This window comes from Myxocyprinus asiaticus, chromosome 14 (genome assembly GCF_019703515.2).
Source record: "Myxocyprinus asiaticus isolate MX2 ecotype Aquarium Trade chromosome 14, UBuf_Myxa_2, whole genome shotgun sequence".
NCBI lineage: Eukaryota > Metazoa > Chordata > Actinopteri > Cypriniformes > Catostomidae > Myxocyprinus > Myxocyprinus asiaticus.
The window spans coordinates 4,355,410-4,378,194 of NC_059357.1; the positions used below are offsets into that span (position 1 = coordinate 4,355,410).

The 22,785-nt window shown below is 39.6% G+C and overlaps 1 protein-coding gene across 2 annotated transcripts in view; it reads left to right on the top strand.

Moving 5' to 3' along the window:
• LOC127451969 (CREB-binding protein-like) overlaps positions 1-22,785 on the top strand; it is a 70,693-nt gene that overhangs the window by 22,563 nt on the left and 25,345 nt on the right. Inside the window, exons 3-14 of one of the 2 annotated variants that reach the window (XM_051717067.1) lie at positions 8,669-8,830; positions 9,133-9,376; positions 9,691-9,804; positions 16,466-16,690; positions 17,160-17,250; positions 18,527-18,664; positions 18,761-18,878; positions 19,082-19,250; positions 19,388-19,450; positions 20,004-20,128; positions 20,901-21,083; positions 21,962-22,285. In XM_051717067.1, coding sequence (XP_051573027.1) covers positions 8,669-8,830; positions 9,133-9,376; positions 9,691-9,804; positions 16,466-16,690; positions 17,160-17,250; positions 18,527-18,664; positions 18,761-18,878; positions 19,082-19,250; positions 19,388-19,450; positions 20,004-20,128; positions 20,901-21,083; positions 21,962-22,285 — 1,956 coding nt within the window. The remainder of the gene's footprint in view (positions 1-8,668; positions 8,831-9,132; positions 9,377-9,690; positions 9,805-16,465; positions 16,691-17,159; positions 17,251-18,526; positions 18,665-18,760; positions 18,879-19,081; positions 19,251-19,387; positions 19,451-20,003; positions 20,129-20,900; positions 21,084-21,961; positions 22,286-22,785) is intronic. The other variant, XM_051717068.1, reaches the window with a different exon arrangement.

A 22,785-nucleotide genomic window follows, 5' to 3' on the forward strand; every position in this document is an offset into this window, starting at 1 on the left:
ATGATAGTGAGTTTCGCTGGTTTGCTAAATCAGTTAAGAACAAGCCTTAAAGCTGAAGTGTGTGATTTCTTCACCACTAGCGTCACCAAACAAAATGCAAAAATTATTCTTTTTAAACTGCTTTCCCAAATACTCCCCTATCTTCCATTGGCCGAACATAAAGATAGTTCCTTGGTTGAGCTAATGTTGCTGTGATGTGTAAATCTGGTCGGGATTCTCAAACAAACTATAAAGTCTGATAATGACTGAACTGCCCATGCTTGAGCTTTTCAGAGAGTTACAGAAGGATAGAGCACATAGAAATGTAGTTGTGGCCATCGCACATGTCTGATTGTTGTGGTTTTACAGGAAACCAATCGGAAACCAGTCTGCTACTCGCACTACACATTTCTCGTAAGTGTGCACTCATCAAACACTTGGGTTTATATTGAGAAATCAGTCGATCTGTCAAGTCTCCTTACAGTGCTGCCAAAGAAATATTTTGAATAACTTTGCTGAGGTTGCAAGAGCATTTACAGGTTTCCATATCAGCAGTGTTTACTCAAAGGTGAATAGATGTGCTGTTGGCACTGTGGTGTGTGTTTGCATTGCACACAGATTATGAGAGTCACAAGTGCAGCTGAAGTGTGTGAGATCAGTCCACATCAGTGTGTCAGTGTCTGTGCTCGCTCTAGAGGTAAAGTGTGTATGTACTGCCAGTTCTCTCTGATCTCTGTTTTCTCTTCCTCTCTGTGAACTCTGTTTTTCTCTCTTTCATACCTTATTCTTATCAGTCGTTCAGTTCAAACCATGGAAAACTACCCTTTTCCTCCCCTTAATTAGCCTCTCTCTTTCTCTTTCTGGGTGTTTTCCAGTGGCTTCTATTACATCTTTAGTTGAGGTCAACCAATAGTGGATTTTGCCAATAACTAAGGTGGTGGAAACGGCCAATAACCAATTAATTGACAGATAGTTAAAAAATTTTTTTTAGCCTTTTCTTACTGTGAAGGGTACAGACATAGAGGCTGCAAGAGTCCAAAATGAGTCAAATCCCACATGCGTGTTTGTTGTGCAATCAAAAGCCCAAAAATATATTACGTTTTGGTGCCTAACGTGGGAATTTTACATACACTTATCAGCCACAACATTAAAATCACTGACAGCTGAAGTGAGTAACATCGATTATCTCATTAAAATGGCACCTGTCAAGGGGTGGGATATATTAGGCAGCAAGTGAACAGTCAGTTCTCGAATTTCTTTTGTTGAAAGCAGGAAAAATGGGCAAGCGTAAGGATCTGAGCGACTTTGACAAGGGCCAAATTGTGATGGCTAGACGACTGGGTCAGAGCATCTCCAAAACGGCAGATCTTGTGGGGTGTTCCCGGTATGCAGTGGTTAGTACCTACCAAAAGTGGTCCAAGGAAGGACAACCAGTGAACCGGCGACAGGGGCATGGGCACCCAAGGCTCACTGATGCACGTGGGGAGTGAAGGCTAGCCCGTCTGGTCCAATCCCACAGAACAGCTACTGTAGCACAAACTGCTGAAAAACGTAATGCTGGCCATGATAGAAAGGTGTCAGAACACACAGTGCATCGCAGCTTATTGCATATGGGGCTGCAGAGCCACAGACCGGTCAGAGTGCCCATGCTGACCCCTGTCCACCACCGAAAGCACCTACAATGGGCACGTGAGCGTCAGAACTGGGCAATGGATGAAGGTGGCCTGGTCTGATGAATCACGTTTTCTTTTAGATCATGTGGCGGCCGTGTGCGTGTGTGTCGTTTACCAGGGGAAGAGATGGCAGCAGGATGCACTATGGGAAGAAGGCAGGCCAGCGGAGGCAGTGTGATGCTCTGAGCAATGTTCTACTGGGAAACCTTGGGTCCTGGCATTCATGTGGAAGTCCATGCCTAGATGGGTCAGAGCTGTTTTGGTGGCACGAGGAGGACCTACACGGTATTAGGAAGGTGGTTTTAATGTTGTGGCTGATCGGTGTATAAAGAAGCCCAAAATACACTGGGGAATCTTATTTTGAAATGTCTGTGCTTCCAGCTCACACAAACACACAAGGGAAAAAAACATGCACTTAAAATCATCTACAATTTATTACAATATGAATGCAATCAAGGAAATATTGCTATATGGGCTAGTAAATACTGTATCAGCAGCAATTAATTAACAGTAAATGTCGATAGAAAACTATCGGCAACTATCGGTGCTGATTTTTGCCGTTAACCGATAGTAACAAGACCAACTATCATCACAAAATAATTGGTATAACCGATATATCGGTCGGCCTCTAATCTTTAGTGTTTTAAATTGGATGAATTTAGAGAAGCAACTTCATAAAGGGGATTTTGAAAGAGTTTATCCTCAACCCATTTAAGGTACCACTACAACCATAGATGTAGAGATGTCCCGATACTGCAGGGGTCAGGAACCTATGGCTCGCGAGCCACAAGTGGCTCATTGTTAAAAATCAAATGGCTCGCCGGGTGTCTCACCATTCACCAACACATGATTGTTTAAAACTTTCTAGAGAGAATTTTCCAACTGAAAGTGTGGGTGCGATTGCAAAGCTTGAAGTCAATGACACTGTTTTGATTTCCTTCCGAATTTGTCATACAGTCTACTCCTGGTAAACAAGATTTGAAATGAACACCCGCCAAATACAGATTTTTCATGCGGAGTATTTTGCTGATGTACCAGCCACTGTGGAAGCCGACCTGTAAGACTTCTCGGAGTGATATATGACAAGAAATTAGAGACAAAAATGCGTGTTTGACGAAACGTGATTATATTTTGAAGAACAGACGATAAAATCAGACGCACATCGGCGGCTTTTCTATGTGTGTGCAGTGAGCTCTGCTGTTCACGAGTGCAATGAAAGCGCTTCTCCAAGACACACACACATGCATAGAGTTCTGGGCCTCCTATCCCAATAACTATTGATCTTAGCTGTTAAGAGCATTTTCTACGAGCGATTTTATGAACGTTCGTTATTTTTTTATGTGCACCCGGGTTGTGATATAGCACCCGCCACCCTCAAAATGCGACGAGGCTCAATCCAGTTCGTGAGCTCCTCGTCCAAATGTATTTCATGGGCGAGTAATTTTGCTCATCTACCCACAACAGGCGGGTGACCTGTAAGACATCTTGGAGTGACACATGAAAAGAAATGCTGTAAGTCAAAAAGACGCGCTTGAAGAAACACACTTTATTATATTTTTAATAACGGACAAAAGAAAAGCCATCAATGCTTGTGTCTGATTCGCTGTTTGTTCAGAGACATGCAATGGGACCCTGTCTCGTGGAACATGCGCATTATCACTCCCTTTTCTCTGTTTCATTCGACTGAAAACTGATTGGAAGAATAATATAATCTATGAGAATGCTGCAAATTCATCTCATGAGTTTTGCTTTAAGAGTTTGTGAACGCAACTCTGCAGGTTCAGTAATATATATACAGGTATCTTTGTATTAAAGAAACAAAGACGAAAGTGATTAAATCATAAAGTAATACAAGCCACGTTCAGCTTGAACCTAAAATTGAGTTCTATTTTCTTTTCTTTAGGCAGCATTAACTGTTTTACCAAAACGCAGTACAAACACATTCGATAAGAACACACATTTGGCAGCATTTTTTGGGAACACAAGGGAATTTTTTAGGCTTATTTATTATGATGATTATTATAATTATCTTTACATTTATAATTGTCTTAAGATCTTCATTTGTAGGCTGTTAGTAATTTTTCACCTGGTGTTGGTGACGGATGCTTGCGTGATAGCAAATGGGGCTGTTGGAGACGGTAAATGTCTGGGGGAGGTGGTTATATATAAGATTATTTTAATCACATCGTTATTTTAATTGCTTTTTCGTTTCGTTTAAAGTGCAATTTGAATTTAGAAATATCTTATACGTTTTTCGGGTTTCAATAAATTAATTCAAAATCAATAAAGCAAAAATATTCACCGACCCTTGGCAGTGGGGTTGACCATATAATCGGATATTGCGATATTTTAAATGCGATTATCATTAAAATATTTTTCACATATCGCCCAGCCCAAAAGGGAAGTTAAATTTTTCATGAACAACTGTAAAATGAAGTAATTTTATGGAGACCTGCATAAAACACGTGTACTCAATTCCATATTGCAACATGTTACCTATTACATTTAGCATATTTGTTGGTTTTTGAGTAGTCTATGGGCAAAATAAACATTTTATTTTATTGAAAAACGTTTTTGAGAATAGTAAATTATTTGTTTGTGGAATGGCTCTTTTGAAAAAAATGCATCAACCAAAAATTCAAAAATTGGCTCCTTGGTGAAAAATGGTTCCCGACCCCTGCGATACTGGTATCGGAATCAGGTCCGATACTGTGCTCGTACTTTGACTATGGAGAAAATCGCCCAGTCCTATGGTGTATGTGGATGTTCGTCAGATCTCCCGGTATGAGTGTTGTTATAGTTGAAATGTTTTTAAGTTGAACAGTTCAGTTTTCTATTTCAAAATGTCTTTGCATTTTATTGCGCTCCTTGTAGCAATTTGTATTCATAAGAAACAAAGAAACAAGTATGTGTTGTATGTGAACACCTCTTAGTAATGAGGATAGCCTGTCACTATTATTAAATAATTGTCTGATTGCGATCATTTGATCTAACCGGAAATATTTAAGATAATCGAAATTTATTGTGCACTTCAAATTCCAATCACATTGTACTATCCAGACATGGGAATCTTAAGTGAATATACAAATGCTATGAACGGCATATTTTGTGTCAGTTTCTGGTGTTATCGCATTATGTGAGCACTCAAAATGAACTCCGAACGTCTCACTGAGTTGCACTGCGGACCATTTTTGACGTATAATAGTTTTGATGGTCATTTCTGATGTATAATTTATTGCTATAAAGAGCATGTTTTTTTCACCAATGTTATGATGTGACAAGATGAACATGGACGAGATTTATAATTTACACTTGATTTGTGTTATGCCTGGTTAAAGTGAGAGAGAGAGTGATCGTTCAGAGAGGTGCACTGCTCAGGACAGGGAGTTCCTCAGTCTGGCATGTTCAGCAGCGGAGTGAACAACGCTAATGGCTGCAGGCTCGCATTAGTGCTGGTGAAGTGGGGGATGGGCGCTCGAGCGCTGAAGGAGGTCTGATCTGATGCGCTGGAGCAGAACCATGCTGTGAAAAGCACCACTACCTTCTGCATTACTGGCCACTAATCTTGAATATCACCTGTTCTAATGTGTTCATCCACCCTCTCAGCTGAATAAATGTTGGTAAATGTCGGGTTCAATACAATTTAAGTTCAACTGACAGCATTTGTGGCATAATATTGATTACCACTCAAATTTATTTAGACTTGTCTCTCCTTTTCTTAAAAAATAAATAAAAAATGGCAGTTACAGTGAGGTACTTTTAATGGAATTGAATGGAGCCAATCCGTAAGCTAAAGTATGTAATATTTTCTTTGTAAAAATACTTTGCCTTATCCCAGCTTAATATGCTGAGGCATCTACAAGTAAGCCATTTGTTGGTTAATTTTAGGTTTAATTACAATCTTGGCAACTGTAAACACTGTTGTCTTTGTGACGCTATAAAAATTCATCTGTTCGTTTTGAGCGATCCGTTCTTACAGACACAATACCACTGACAAAACTATGTCATGAGTTGGGGGCCAGACTATCTGCTTGTTTGACCAATGGAAGACAAGGGGCGTATTCAGAAAGCTGTTTTGAAAAAAGTATATTTTTGCAGTTCCGTTCGGTGGCGCAGAAATTACGTACTTCAGCTTTAAAATACTCACTGTTCAAAAGTATAGCCACAAGATGTAAACAATATGCATGTGAACATGTGTGATCAAATTTAGTGTGATAAAATTGCTTCTGAACCTTTTCTGTGTAAAGTTATATACAATTTTACAACTTTGCCATGATGATGTTACCCTGTAAACCCTAAAATTACATTTTAAACTACAATTTAATCAACTTTACAGCTCAAATAATACAAAAGTTTTAACAGAAGAATCAGTTGCTTTTATAAAATTATATGCTTCACATTACTGCCTTTCAAACCCTCTAAAAATTGGCCCCATTCATTTTCATTGTAAGTGCCTTACTGGAACCTCATATCTTGTGATTCAGTCACAGACACGGTATAAAGCCACAGGTAATCACCTCTCTTATTGATATTCAGTAAAAAAGCATGATAAACCACAGTTCTATAGTGGCAACAGTCTGGTTCCGGAAGTAAAAATCTCATTCAATTTCTTTTCATAGGGGAACCTTTTAAGACAAGCCTACCATGAGCTAAGAGGTTATTAATCAGTGTTATATGCTTCTGCTGAGGCCATCAGTCCCTGTTATTTAAAATTTTTAAAAAGCATGTTTAATAGTGAAATTTCATGTAAAGAACTACACTACCTGTGATCCAGAAGAGAAACGATCCACCATTTAAGAATTGTGGCAAAGTGCATCAAAAGAGCTCTGCAGCAACCGCCCACTCCTTGACACACTGTGAATGACTCAATCGAGTCTGTCTTCCTTCACTCAAACTATTTACAGTTGAAGTCAGAAGTTTACATACACTTAGGTTGAAGTCATTAAAACTCATTTTTTTTAACCACTCCACAGATTTCATATTAGCAAACTATAGTTGTGGCAAGTCGTTTAGGACATCTACTTTGTGCATGACATAAGTAATTTTTCCAACAATTGTTTACAGGCAGATTGTTTCACTTTTAATTGACTATCACAATTCCAGTGGGTCAGAAGTTTACATACACTAAGTTAACTGTACCTTTATGCAGCTTGTAAAATTCCAGAAAATTATGTCAAGCCTTTAGGCAATTAGCCAATTAGCTTCTGATAGGCTAATTGGAGGTGTACCTGTGGATGTGCTTGACATCTTTGCTTGACATCATGGGAAAATCAAAAGAAATCAGCCAAATTGTGGACCTCCACAAGTGTGTTCATCCTTGGGAGCAATTTCCAAATGCCTGAAGGTACCACTTCATCTGTACAAACAATAATAAGCAAGTATAAACACCATGAGACCACACAGCCATCATACCGCTCAGGAAGGAGACGCATTCTGTCTCATAGAGATGAACGTAGTTTGGTGCGAAACATGCAGATCAATCCCAGAACAACAGCAAAGGACCTTGTGAAGATGCTGGAGCAAACAGGTAGACAAGTATCTATATCCACAGTAAAACGAGTCCTATATTGAAATAACCCGAAAGGCTGATCAGCAAGAAGACGACACTGTTCCAAAACTGCCATAAAAAAATCCAGACCACATTTTGCAAGTGCACATGGGGACAAAGCATGGGGGTGGCGGCATCATGTTGTGGGGGTGCTTTGCTGCAGGAGGGACTGGTACACTTCACAATATAGATGGAATCACGAGGAAAGAAAATTATCTGGAGATATTGAAGCAACATCTCAAGTCAACAGCCATGAAGTTAAAGCTTGGTCACAAATGGGTCTTCCAAATGGACAATGACCCCAAGCATACCACAAGTTGTTTCAAAATGGCTTAAGGACAACAAAGTCAAGGTATTGGAGTGGCCATCACAAAGCCCTGACCTCAGTCCGATCGAAAATTTGTGGGCAGAACTGAAAAAGCATGTGCGAGCAAGGAGGCCTACAAACCTGACTCAGTTACACCAGTTCTGTCAGGAGGAATGGGCCAAAATTCCAGCAACTTATTGTGAGAAGCTTGTGGAAGGCTCCCCATTCTCTCTACTATTATTCTGACATTTCACATTCTTAAAGTAGTGATCCTCAATGACCTAAGACAGGGAATGATTTCTACAATTAAATGTCAGGAATTGTGTAAAACTGAGTTTAAATGTATTTGGCTAAGATGTATGTAAACTTCTGACTTCAACTGTATGTACTAGTAAATGCATTATACAATACGTTTATTGATTCTATACTTATAATTAACAACTCAATGTTTTTGTTATCAATATTAGATTACATAATTCGCAATGCTTCATGGGATTGTAGTTCTTTGCCTCATGAAAGACATACACAGTCGTTAACCTTTTTTTCTTCAGATTTTCGAATATTTTTTGCTTCAAATAAATAAATTTTGTAATGTTGTGAAGGATTTTATGAAATCCCTATTGAAAAAGTGAATGAGAAAAATACTTCCAGAACCGGGGCGGCTGAAAAAGTGGACAGGCAGTGTTGCACTATGTTAGCAAGAAGTTAATAACTTAAAATTTAGACCATGTCTACACCAAAGTGTTTTTGTTGAAAACTCAGTTTTCAGTGGCTTACGTAAAAGTTTTCTAATGTATAAGGTATTAGGGAGCGTTTTTCGAAAGTCTCCATTTTCAGAGACAAATGGCATTCCAGTGTGGATGAGAGGCATTAATGTAGCAAAATCGTGTTTGTGTGGGTGTGGCCTTAGACAGAATATTGCCCGTTATCTTGTAAATTTTTGCTCTGTCAAGTAAAATAGTTCAAAATGAAAGCAAAGCATGATCAAATGTTGCGTGTCACCAAGAAACGTAGCAAACACAGTCAAGCGGAGTGATACAAACATTGAAGCATCCCAGTGCTGTTTTATCAGAAATATCTGTGCTCTTGGAACGGTTAGATTAGAGGACCAAACTTGTACATGGTAAACACATGGTGATGGTGCTTTTTATTTCTCCATAGATGGGTCTTGCGACCGCTAACGGCCCATTCGGGCAGCAGTACGCACAGAGCTCGGTCCAACAGATGACCAGTGCCGGGCTGAACGCGCAGCTCCAGAACAAGGCAGCTCTTTCCAACAGCCTGCAGCCAACCCTGAAGGGTGCTTCCAGCGTGCCAAATCTGGTGAGTAATCGTCCACAGCTGGCTCCAGTTTAGTCCTGAACACCTCAGGGCTTCTGACTGCAGGACATATCTATTTAGAGAATGTTTATTCTTTTGGAGAGCTAATTGACATTTGCCTGCAGCATAATATGACACACATTGAAATTGGAAAATAATGCAAAACAATATAAATTCTACTGTTTGAAACCTTATTTTTCATGGATTATACTTTTAAAAACATTGTATTACTTTTCTTTATATCATAATACCACTGTAAAACAGCAGTACAGGATCTTCTATCTAATGTAAACTCTTTCTTCCAGCTGCAACAGCAGGTGCCCTCCGTGGGCATGGTCCCGGGACAGGGGGTGTCGGCGGGTCCCACGGCCGACCCGGAGAAGCGCAAACTGATCCAGCAGCAGCTGGTCCTGCTGCTTCACGCCCACAAGTGCCAGAGGCGTGAGCAGGCTAACGGCGAGATGCGCGCCTGCTCCCTGCCCCACTGCCGCACCATGAAGAACGTCCTCAATCACATGACCCACTGCCAGGCTGGTAAATCCTGCCAAGGTGAGCAAGAAAACAAGACATTTGTGTTAATCTATAACAGGACTGCAACACTTTCCACATGTGCTGAATTTATATAGCAATCGTTGTCTGTCATGTGCCCATTCTGAGTTTGACGTTAGAGCAACTGCATGTTTCCCGTCGCTTAAGAGTTAAATCTATTTGTGTGCTCATTAGTCATTAATGTTTTTTGAGGCTTAAGTTAGTTTCTTGAAGTTTACAACAGACTTCCCAATATCTAAGTGTGTGATTTTGCTCAGTAGGGTAATTTATTTACAGTATAATGAAGGTTGTATATTTTCTGTCTGTTTTTACAGTGGCTCACTGCGCTTCATCTAGACAGATCATCTCGCACTGGAAGAACTGCACCCGGCATGACTGTCCCGTCTGTCTGCCACTGAAGAACGCCAGTGACAAGAGAAACCAGCAGCGTATGTCACCATACTTTTAATAGTAAACACATTATGCTAGACATCCTCAATGGTCTTCTCTTTGCTGAATTTACTTCTACCAGAGAGGATTTTGCAAAACATGAAACGCAATCCACTCTGTGGTATTTCCTAGTGAAAAGAGATATTCATTGTGAAAAAATTCTAAAATTTACTGGGTTCCTGTATCTCAACGGGTAGAGCATGGCAATAGCAACGGCAAGATCATGGGTTTGATTCTCAGGAAACATACTGCATACATGCATAATGATAAATACTAATGTATAGATTGAATGCACAGTCACTTTGGATAAAAGTGTCTGTCAAATGCATAAATGTAGATGTAAAATAATGTTTAACAAGGCTTGAGAATTGATTGGGTTGGGGGCATTCCATGCCAGCCAGAATGGAGTATGGTGGTTGGAGGGAAAATGTTGGAAAAGTAGGAGGGATTTGTGATGTCAGCCGAAATTAAATTAATTTCAGAGGTAGAGCAAATTAGATTTTAAAACAATTAATTGGCCTTTTATTTGGCACCATTGGTCCCCGGCCATGGATATTTATTGGCCAATTATTGATCTACTTAAAACCATCAACATAAAGGTCATAAGCATGAAAATGCTGATATGGAAAAAATAATGGTTTACTTATTGTCTTTTTTTTTATTTATTATTATTATTAAGTTTGTAATTGTTTTTTTCTGTGTGTAAAAACCAAAATAAATGAAATCCAGAAAATGTAAAGAATGTTGAACAGGGCAATTCCAGCATTACAGACATGAAATTTGCAGTAAAGATGTGAAATGTAACTTCTCATTGAGAGTAGGCTACTCATTACCAGTTTATCAAATCATTTGTGTGTGCAGTCATAAACCCCTGCAGATAGAGTCCAGACATCAGAACATTTTCAAAATCCAGTTTAAATTGGGAAAAAACTTGTTACAGATGTTTTCGGGAGACCGTACACTTTGTAAACTCTGTGAACTGAAATGCACAATCTAGAGATAATTGCTACAGAATGTAGAAGGGTTCACATTTTTAAGAACATGTTATATTTGATGTTTATTCTTTGTCGTTTACACGTTCATGATGAAAGAGGCATTTGCATGATGAGGGAAAAACATGCAAAACATTTTTAAAGCATAATTCCTAAGCAAAACAGTGACCTGATGACAAAATAAAGTAAATGTAAAAATATTGGTATCAACCTGTAGGTTTTTGTTAGTATCAATATCTGCCAAAAATTTTAATATATGCCATATAATTTTTGGTTTTGGGGAATTGAGTTATGTAAATTAAAGTTATTATTTTTTTTGTGGATTTTCTCTCTCTTTTCTCCCAATTTGGAATGCCCAATTCCAAATGTGCTTTTAAGTCCTCATGGTCGCGTAGTGATTCGCCTCAATCCGGGTGGCGGAGGGTGAATCCCAGCTGCGTCTGAGATCATCAACCCACACATCTTATCACGTGGCTTGTTGAGCACGTTGCCACGGAGATATAGCGCATGTGGAGGCTTCACGCCATCTACCGCGGCATCCATGCATAACTCACCATGCCGAGAACGAACCACATTATAGCAACCACGAGGAGGTTACCCCATGTGACTCTACCCTCCCTAGCAACCGTGCCAATTTGGTTGCTTAGGAGACCTGGCTGGAGTCACTCAGCACGCCCTGGGATTCGAACTAGCGAACTCCAGGGGTGGTAGCCAGCGTCTTTACCACTGAGCTACCCAGGTCCCCCGTAAATTAAAGTTATTAAAGTAAACAGTTGAAAATAAAAATTCATGTTCACTTTGATATAATTGGGACAAATAATATAACAGATTCTGCAAATGTAAGACCATGGAAGAGTTCTTTCTTTATAGCATGAGTATGTAATAATGTATGTAAATGTATAAGCACAAAGGCCTATACCATGAAGCTGGTTTAGGTGACTAGCCAGGTAAGTTTTAGTTAAGTTTGCGGCTACCTTGGGTTTTAGGTACCATGAAGGTGGGTCGGAAGGTGTTCATTGGCATTGTAACTTGCGCTCCATGGCTAACCTGCTTCGTACTAGGTTTTGTTCTGGGTAACAGATAGCTAACAGATACTGAACCAGTCAGCTTTAAGTAAAGTGACATCGCCGATGCAATGAACCCGCTCCCCCGTGTCTCTTAAAACAAAAAATCGTAGAAATCCACAAAACCGAAGTACTTGGTGATACATTTTTTAAATATACATTTTTGGCAGGTCCGGTCTTTTATTTAATTTTAAGACACCATATTTGTTTTTCGTTTACCTACTCTAGCCATAAAATCCGATCCAAACCCGATACTGTGTGTTAGTCATGTTTGTCCAAAAATGACATAAAAGAACCATAAAAACACAAGTAAAGCAGTTTATATGACTCGTGCATTTTATTCAAAGCCACTTGAAGACGTGTGATAGCTCTGTGCATCACAAAAGGCTGTGCTTAATAAGTAATATTAGGAAATACTAAATATATAGTATTTATTTACAGTCCAGATCCAAGTTGAAACATATTGGGGGGGGGGAAATGAAGAAGAAAAAAAACACTGGTTTCTTTTCTACTGAAGACTTGAAGACTGGAATTACTGTTAATTTTGCTGCTACATTATCCAGTATACTAGTTAATAATAAAGTGTTTCTTAATAAGCTGTACACTTATATTGAAATAATGTGTAGTTAGAGGTTTGTGTTTCTTTACATATTAAAGAGTACTCCCAATTAGTTCCACACAATAATGTAAAGATATTCTAAAGTGATTATGCAAAAAAAAAAAAAAAAAACTGGTATCGGCTTGGGATCGGTATAGGCCGATACTGAGATTTCTGATATCGGATAGGAAGAGAAAAAGTGGTATCGGTGCATCCCTAATATATATAAGGGTTTCCTGTTAGCCGGTAATTAGCGTTTTCTTTTCTTTTTTTTTACCGTTTCAACCATTCAAACATTGCCTGACACAACACAATGTCTGTTGAAAATATTAACACGATGCTTCAGCAACCCCTTTAGTTGATGCCACAAGTGTACAGTGTAATGCTATCCCAATGATTACAGCGCTTCGCTGCCACGGAGGTTTAAACTTTCCAGAAACTTGCGGAGTCCTAATCTGCGACTACAGCACCTTATATACCGCACACTGGCAAAAGCAGCCTACGTTCCTGTTTCGTGTGCCCGCAGTGAGAAGCTTCTCATTTCAGAGTCACATTAAAACAGCCTTGCGTTGCTGTCTTTTGGAGGAGAGGCACACAAGGCTTATGTGCATCTCAAGTTGAGAAACACTGGACACATTTGACTTCACTTTGGCAGCAAAACACTTTTGTGCCATGAAAAATCGGAGGAAAATAGTCATAAAAATAAAGAGCCAAGGAAATTAGCCAAGGTGAGAAATTATATGACATAACTTAATGTTATGTTATTTGAATATTTATTTAAAGACTAAAAGATATTTGGCAAATTGCATTTTAGTTGTTTTGTCCCCATTGTTGATTTGTATTTTTTTTTTATTGACGCTAATTCCATGAGCGCCTTTTATTTTTCATGAAAAAGCAGCTATAATGAGCTAACTTTATCGTTCATTGCACTTGATTGTGTCTTTAGCCTAAATCACATTATATTAGGGATGTCGAATTAACATGTTTATTTAGTACGATTAATTATATAAAAAACAATGCGCTAAAATACATTTATGCAATTTATCATGCCCCCTGACGTGTACATACATTCCATAATAAACGGACAGATTTTCCTACCGTACGAGCTGTAAGTGGGCGGAGAGATCTTCCAGTGCTCATTACGTACGTGAAGCAGTTGTCAGCAAGCAACATCACTGACTTTTTCAAGCTTGAAATACATCTGTTTTTACGAGCTGCGTGAATAGGTGTCAGCGCGCCTCAAAAAACCTCACAAGCAGTGCAGCCAAAGAAAGAGATTTACTCATTCTGAAGAAGCAGAAGCACAACAGGTGGGCGAAACACAACAGAATAGAGGAATCTTGAGATGAGATTTTCAAAGTTTCCACTACTTTTAACTTGACAGAATCCTAAAAATGTGGCATTTATGACGATGAATACCAGTGAGATGGTCCAAACGTGTCTGTCTGAGCCATGCACATGTACATACAGCAACAATTAAAAATAACGCAGATGGAACGCAAGGAGTTCTGTGAGAACTGGACATGTTGACATACTCGATGCAAAACAGATTGCTGTCAACTGTAGGCTTGTTCAATGATATGAGAATAAAACGAACAATATATTGAGTTCTTAAGCCACTTTTTGCATACAGTACTCAAGCTCACTTTTTAATTATTCAATAGTAGCCTGTATTAATTTTTAATAGTAATAAATTATATTAAGCTTTCAATTTAAATGCATATAAAAGCTTTAATATTTTAAATAAAGTTTTTAAGCTTTTAAAAACAATAAGCCCGTGTGTTTCTTGTGGACCTATATGACTTCACTTACACATTGATATATTTTATCACATTCAGAATTAGTTTCCAGCAGTCCTCTTGAGCTCTCGCATCAGCCGTGATGTTTCTTCTTGCTGTGTAAATGTTTTTATAACTGTACATTGATCCCTTGTACTGTGTAAATCATGTGTTTTAATTATTATTTTGATTTTATTTTTTTTAATTTATTTTTTTCACCCAATTTGGAATGCCCAATTCCCAATGCGCTTTTAAGTCCTCGTGGTCGTGTAGTGATTCGCCTCAGTCCGGGTGGTGGAGGATGACGAATCCCAGTTGCCTCCGCGTCTGAGACCGTTAATCCGCGCATCTTATCACGTGGCTTGTTGAGTGCGTTGCCACGGAGACATAGCGCGTGTGGAGGCTTCACGCCATCCCCCGTGGCATCAACACTCAACTCACCACGCACCCCACCGAGAGCGAGAACCACATTATAGCGACCACGAGGAGGTTACCCCATGTGACTCTATCCTCCCTAGCAACCGGGCCAATTTGGATGCTTAGGAGTCCTGGCTGGAGTCACTCAGCACGCCCTGGCATTCGAACTCGCGAACTCCAGTGGTGGTAGTCAGCCACTACAATACCCCCCCCACCCCCCCGGCCAACAACTTTGGGGGCGTGTTGAAGCGGATTTTGCCCAGGGCGCCATACAAGCTAGAACCGCTACTGTGTTTAAATTGTTCATTTTTTTATAACGACCGGCCTTCAGTGGAGAGGTAAATCCCACTGACTTTCGAGAGGTGAATCGCGCTCTCTCTCCATGTTTCACGTGATTGACTGTTAGCGGCAAACGTCACTCATTCATGTGAACATGTTTGTGAGTTAATCTTAAACTCCGGATCAAAGCTGATGAGCAGCATCATTGTACTAATTAAGCCTGATAGGATTGGTTTGGTTTTGTCAACTCGAAACCAATCCTGTAACCCTGAATTTGTTCAACTAGCTTCAAGTTTGATGTTGCACAGTTAAAATGAATGGACTTTTTATGCCAGTTCATTTTTGGCATTGAGGAAATGTCATTAAATGTTATTATAGCAAATATTGTCAGTTTTAATTTAAACAATTACAAAAACATTCTGGAAATGGTAGACTATGGAAACGTTTTTTCTGTGTAGTATAACTTCTACCATAGGTTTGATGCTGTACGGTTGTGTCTAATTGTCGAAGCATCAGTCCGTTCTCAACCTCAGTTTGTGAGTCTGTGATGATTTCATATGAGTGCTGCCACCTGTAGGTGAAGCGTTCGTCTTTGCTGTGCTCTGAGTGTGAAAGCATGAGACATGCAGCAGAGCTGTAATCTGACACTATGAGGGAGGGGCTCCACCCATAGGTTTACAGAGAATGTTCTGGTCTCTGATTGGACAGTTGATCACTGACTCGTTTAAATCCCCCTGTAGTGGCAACAGAAGCACGTTCTCTGAGTCTATCTTGCAGTTCTGCTCTCTGCCAATACTGAAAGCGCTCTGCGTGCAATAATGTGACTTTTACACTTTAAATGCCCCTGCTTCCATTTGAAGTGGTATTACTACAAAATTGCAACTAAATGTTCTCAAATAAAAAATAAAATTGAATGATTTTCATTTGATTAGTGTCTTTGAGCAGATGCTGTCAAAATGAACTTATTAGAATGTAATTATTTAATGACAACATGAAATAGTAGAATATAAGTATAGAAGAATGATAGAAAATAAATTGATTACTTTCAGTAGGTTACTGGCAATTTCATTTTTAGATATTTGAAATGTAAATGTACATGAATCATTTCGCAGACGCTTTTATCCAGTGACTTGTAAATAAGGACATTTTCCAATTAATTTTGCATAAATGAGTAGCATTTGCATTCAACTTCCATAATGTGAAGTATTTATAAGTGAAATGGAGTATTCAGTGGGAAATAATGACTTGACTGTTTATCAGGATTTGATTTGGATTATAAAAAGGTACCGTATTAATTGTCGCTTAGCTTAGAGAAATCTAAGGTGGAGAAATGTATGTTTTGATTAAGTATTATGAATAATAATAATACAACATTTCTACATAGCAATGTACACTCATGAATTGTACACAGTACAACCATGAACATTTGTTAGGAAAGTAGATAGTCAATTTTCACGTTTCATGTTGTCAGGAATATTTTTGTGGGTACTTTTGATGCTTTGTATTAATACTTTTTTTAATTTCATCTGCAGCAATGCTGAGCTCCCCTAACACTGGCATGCAGGCTCCTTTGGGCCCCGTTGGCACCAGTCAACCCGCGGCGCCCGCCATCAGCAGCAGCACACATATAGACCCCAGCTCCATGCAGAGGGCATATGCAGCACTGGGCCTCCCGTATGTGACCCAGCGGGACACACAGGTTGCAGGACAGCAGCCCACGCAGACCCAGCAGCAGCTGCGCACCATGAACGCATTAGGTAGCAATTTCAATTTACAAAGAAATCTATAATGTTACTTCTGATGCCTAATCGATATTAGAGGAAAGTGCCATATTTATTTGAACAATTCAGTCTTCCCCATTCATTCATTAACCTTAGGAGTTATTCTATAACCTCATCTTGCATCAAACTGAATATTATAAAATAAATAATTCCAACTTTGAAATCTGACTTTACCATGGAGAAGGGGTAAAATCACTGTTACGCATGGCCTCATGCCTTTTATTATGTACTAATTAATAAACATGCACACAGATTTTCCCTTCCATAATTAAATTTGGTAGATACAATTCATATGGCTTAAATTAGATAAACCATAACGGGGCAAGAAAGTAAAAAGAAAATGGTCGACAGGGAGACAACAGTCATTGTAACTTCATGCTTGATTGCTCCTCATATGTGTCATATTCATGTGTAACCCCTGTCTGGTTTCCCATGACATCTTCAGGCACTAACCAGATGAACATGGGCGGTAACGGTCTGGGCGATCAGACGAATCTTCACACTGATTCCTCTCTCCCCTCATCCCTCAACAGCAAGTGAGTCTCTTCACCTTCCACCCTTCACCTTTTAACATCCCGGTCAGAGTGGGAAACATTCATCTGTAGAGTACAGCAATGCAGACTAAAACAGGGTCATTGTGGGATGATTTTATTAGTTTTCTAGCTGTAAGGGGTTGTGATGTCAGAAGAGAATGTGATAAATGTAGAGACAAGGAAAAATCTAGTTTAAAAAAGCATGTGCCATGTTCTTAGAAATGAATTATTTGTATTCATGGTCTTCAACCATGTGTTGAGTTTTTAGAAATGCAATATTTGTATTTATGGTGGTTTCATTTTTGTTTTTTGTTTTTTTACGTTTCGACCAAAATGTCAAGTGGTATTACCATAAAAAAGAAAACTATTTAAAAAAAATCTAGTTCAAGAAACATGTGCATTCATAGTGGTTTCATTTTATTTAAAAAAAATAAATAAACATGTTTAAACTGTGGGGCCTGGGTAGCTCAGTGGTAAAATACGCTGGCTACCACCCCTGGAGTTCACTAGCTCGCTAGTTTGAATCCCAGGGTGTGCTGAGTGACTCCAGCCAGGTCTCCTAAGCAACCAAATTGGCCCGGTTGCTAGGGAGGGTAGAGTCACATGGGGTAACCTCCTCGTGGTCGCTATAATGTGGTTCATTCTCGGTGGGGCGCGTAGTGAGTTGTGCATGGATGCCGCAGTGGATGGCATGAAGCCTCCACACGCGCTATGTCTCCGTGGCAACGCACTCAACAAGCCACGTGACAAGATGTGCAAGTTGACGTTCTCAGACGCGGAGGCAACTGGGATTCGTCCTCTGCTACCCGGACTGAGGCGAATCACTACGCGACCACGAGGACCTAGAGCGCATTGGAAATTGGGCATTCCAAATTTTAAGAGATTTACTGACTTTGACACAGAGTAATGAGTGTTTTATGGTTTTCTTCTCACATGACAAAAAAATGGCTTCCTGCATGTTGGTTACACCACAATGACTTTGATTTGGTGGTCAAAAGTTGTAAAAAATATGTATAATATTGTAAAAGGAAAATGCTGACTTTTTGTATATATCAGTTAAGTCAATTAATTGATCAATTAAAGTCCCCCAAAATATCAAAATAGGTTTCATTTAATTTAGTATTTTTTAAATTTAAGTAATTAAATTAATAGATACAGACTAAAGATGTGCATCATGTCATTGAGCCTAGACAAAAAAATTGGAAAGATGTAGAAACACACTTTCTGGAATTTTATGTCATTTGGTGTGACGTATGAATGCATAATCCTTCTCACACAGTCCGATGATGTCAGACGGGGCAAGTATGGGGGGCACGGGGAACCTGCCCACAGCGGCGCCGCTGTCCATGCCTGGCATGAAGAAGCCCTGGCACGAGCATGTCACTCAGGACCTGAGGAACCATCTTGTGCACAAGCTGTGAGTCAGACAGGAAGCCATATCTCGTCAAAATAAGAGCTGTCGTTGTTTTTAGAGCCGTTCTCACAGTCTGTATACTCTTGAACACCTCCACAGAGTTCAAGCCATATTCCCCACACCAGACCCTGCAGCACTGAAGGACAGACGCATGGAGAACCTGGTCGCTTATGCCCGTAAGGTTGAAGGGGACATGTACGAGTCTGCCAACAGCAGGGTAAACCACCTTAACTTTAATGCTACGTTTTAGAGGTGTAGTTCACCCAAATATGAAAATTCGGTCATCATTTTTTCAGATTAATGTTGACTGAATTTTTATTTTTGGCTGGACTTTCCCTTTAATTTCGATTATTACAGTGGTTTTGTAAAAAGGCACCAGGTAGTCCACGTTTCACAAATCTCTAAATGTCTTGTATTCAGGATGAGTATTACCACTTCCTGGCTGAGAAGATCTATAAGATCCAGAAGGAGTTGGAGGAGAAGAGGAAGTCCAGGCTGTCAAAGCCGCCCATGGGCGCTCAGGGTCCTCAGCAGCCTGGCCTTCCGCAGCCCAACACTATGGGACCCACACAAGCCATCCGGCCACCAAGTTAGTTTCTCCAAACTGTGACCTTCTGGTTTTCTGGGATGTTAATATTTGCATAAAAGTTCTGCAGACCATGTCCAGGTTTATGAAGATCTCGTTAGATGTTTCAAACTGCTGAAAATATCCCCTCCTTTCCACAGATGGACCTGTTCCCATGCCCAGTGTGCCAAATTCATTGATGGCCCGCATGCAAGTCCCCCAAGGTATTGTCTTTTCATATTTACACTACTGTATCTTTGACTTATGTTTGTGATTTGCTCAGTTCTGGACCTCTTTAAGGATACCTTTTGCAACACATTTGTATGTCTTAATTTGACGTATTTTCAAGTGAAACTAAATATATTCAGTGTGAAATTTTATAGTGGCTTGACATAAGTTTTCTATCTGGATTTGATAGGCTATGATATGATTACTTAATATTACTTTGTCCCGCCCGCATGGCCTTGATTACATAGGAGGTGAATCGAAGTTATTACTTTTTGATCAAAGACGGAATAACGTTGACTGAATCGTACACAATAAGGCCAGGAACATGTATTAAGAACATTTTCAGTTTTGATTGCATGTTGACTTGAGTGTTTTTTTGTGTGCAGAGAATTAATCACAGTTTGTTTACCAATTTCATTTGAGCTCCATGTCTTTTTATTTACTTATTTTGGAAAATAAAAGACACAAGGCATACTGGAATGCAGGAGTTACTCCAAAACTTCCTGTTAAATGGAAAAGCTCAATTTGTGTTTCCATCTTTCCCTGCAGGGATGGGTCAGTTCAACCCTGTGACGATGCAGAACGTGCAGATGAACCAGTCGCCGGTGGGTGCTCCGAGAGCACCATCCCCGATGACCCACCCCAATCAGATGGGCATGGGCACCGTTTCAGCAGTGAGCATCACTCTATAGCGCTGTTCCTTAACATAGTGAGCTGCCTTGCTGTCTGCTGCCCTCTAAGGGGCTGTTTACACTGAAAGCGTTTTTCCATCCACCTGTGCAGTTTTTTTAGTTGGCATGCGCTAGACGGATGTCTTTAACCATTGCGCCTGGTGTCATGCAGGAGCGCCGCATTTTATAGATGTGGTGTTGAGTTAAAAAGAACTTCAACTTTGTCTCAAGACATCTTTGTTGTGTTCTATTCGTTGCGCTGCGTCTAGCTTTTTCAGGCACAATAACGCCCCTAAGGCAGCACCCTAACCCAAATGGAACCTCATAAGTGACTGGTCTGGAGCACTCAACATATTCTGTAACTCTGCACGCCACAAAAATTGCGCTTCTCACGCAAAGTACACTGGAGACTTGACTCCAAATCGATTTTGATAGTGTTGGCATGTTTCTAAACTAACAATGTGATATCCTAATAATCATAAATGTACATTATGATTATTAGTCATAACTATTGGATAAAATAGTCAAATTGTAATGCTGTAAGTTTTTATCACTACACTTTAGGACGTACAAAAGAAGGAATCTTAGAAGGCAGCATAAATTATGCTGCCAACCTGTTGGTATATCCTTCGTGTTGGAAGAATGCTGTCTATGTAGGCAGCTCTCTAGGTTTTGGAACAACTAATGAGTGCAGTGAATGTGTATCTTAACTGAATTGCATCAAAATTGGAGTTGCTATGTTTTTCTAATGTACTTCTATGGCTTGTTTCTGCAGATGAGTATGTCTCCCTCCAGGATGCCACAAGGTCAAGGCATGATGGGAGGCCATGCTAACAACATGGTGGGCCAGACAACCAATCAGAACCAGTTCATGAACCAGACGCTGTTCCCAACCTCAGCTGGAAGCATGAATGTGAATGTAAACCTGGCACAGCAGTCAGGACAAGGTGTTGCACAGGTGAGGAATTCAAATATGGTATGTTTCTCTACAGGTATATTTCCTCTGCTTAGGGGTGTCCATTTTCTATTAAAAAACAATTGCAAAGGAAAAAATATATTCTACATGAAGAAAATGAAGCTTATTTTCGGGCCATTAAGATTTTTTGCATTGAGACATTATAACCTTAAGATATTTTTCCCCCCAAATTCTTGTTCTGGTTAGTCGCTTTACTGTAATAGGGTATTTGTTTTACTGTCGAGGTCTTGGAAAGACTGGAAATATCAGGGAATTTTAAGATGATGATGAAAAGATGGAAATTAATAAAATCATAGTCATGGATATGTCTCTAGTGAATATATTTCATGAGCTAGATAGAGTAAAACTTGCTTGCAAGTTGTAGTGATGTCTAATTTGTGAGCGAATCTTTCTTTTGAGTCTGCTCCTTTTCATTGAATTGGTTGAAACAGTTTACGGTCTAACTGATTCATTAACATCTGAATCAAAATTGGTTTTTAAACTCTATATCAAGGTATCACAAATGCCTGGAAAGGTCATGGAAAAGTCCTGAAAATCCTTTGGTCATAAAGGATGGGATCCTTGATTATAGTAAAAAGTTTACTGCAATTAAAAAAAAAAAATGAATCAGCATATTAAGGCAGTAAAACAAATACTATCATAATGTATAAATACTTGACAATTTATACATAATTTTTATTTTTGCACTGCAGTAATGAGAATAAGTTTTTTTTCCCCTTAACATCCCTAAATTAAATGTCTACATGTGAAAATCCAGCAAAAACAAGTGTCAGACATTTGTAAAGCTTGTTGTATGAGTACATAGTTTTGAGTGTTTGTGCTTTATCTCAGCTAGTATATGCTCCATATCTCCTCTGCAGCAGCAGCCAAATGCTAACCTGACCCTGAATGCTGTGGGCTCCCTGGGCCCTAAGTCTGCTCTGTGCTCCACCCCTCCTCCACCCTCTGCCTCCACCCCAGCAGCTGGTAACCTACAGCCACTCCAGGCCCAGCCCTCCACACCGGCCTCTGTGGGAGGCCAGGCTACGCCCACCCACAACCCCAGCAGCTTGCCCCGCCCTCCCTCTGCCCTGGGCTCTTCCCCCGCCCCCTCCCAGCCGCTTACGCCTCTGCAGTCCCAGCCCGAACCCCCCCTGCAGATGCAGCAGCCCACCTCTGTGCAAGCCCAGCAGCCCAGCACTCCGGTGAGGATGGACATGAAAATACAGCCTCCATTTAAACAAATGTGCCTTTCTCGTAGAGAGGGACCGATAATTGGTTGGATATTTTTGAAATATTTTGTTCAACTGATAAATGCTGTTGTTATAATGAGTATGACACAAATAGTAAAAATAATATTAATAATGCATCATTCTGGTAGAGATTGATAGATTATCAGTTTGACTGATATTTTGTACAGATATTCTCATTTTTCTACTTAATTGGTTATCAGGTTTTTTAATACTGGGTCTACCGATAAATGGTATTATTTTTATTATTAGTAGTAGTAGTAGAAATAGTAATATGACAGTAAAAGTAATTATTAATGATCATAATGTGACTTTCTTTCTAAAGATTGACCGATAATCGGTTTGACCGATATTTTGTACAGATATTCTCACTTTTCTACTTAATTGGTTATCAGGTTTTTTAATATTGGGTCTACCGATAAATGCTATTATTATTGTTAGTAGTAGTGTTAGTA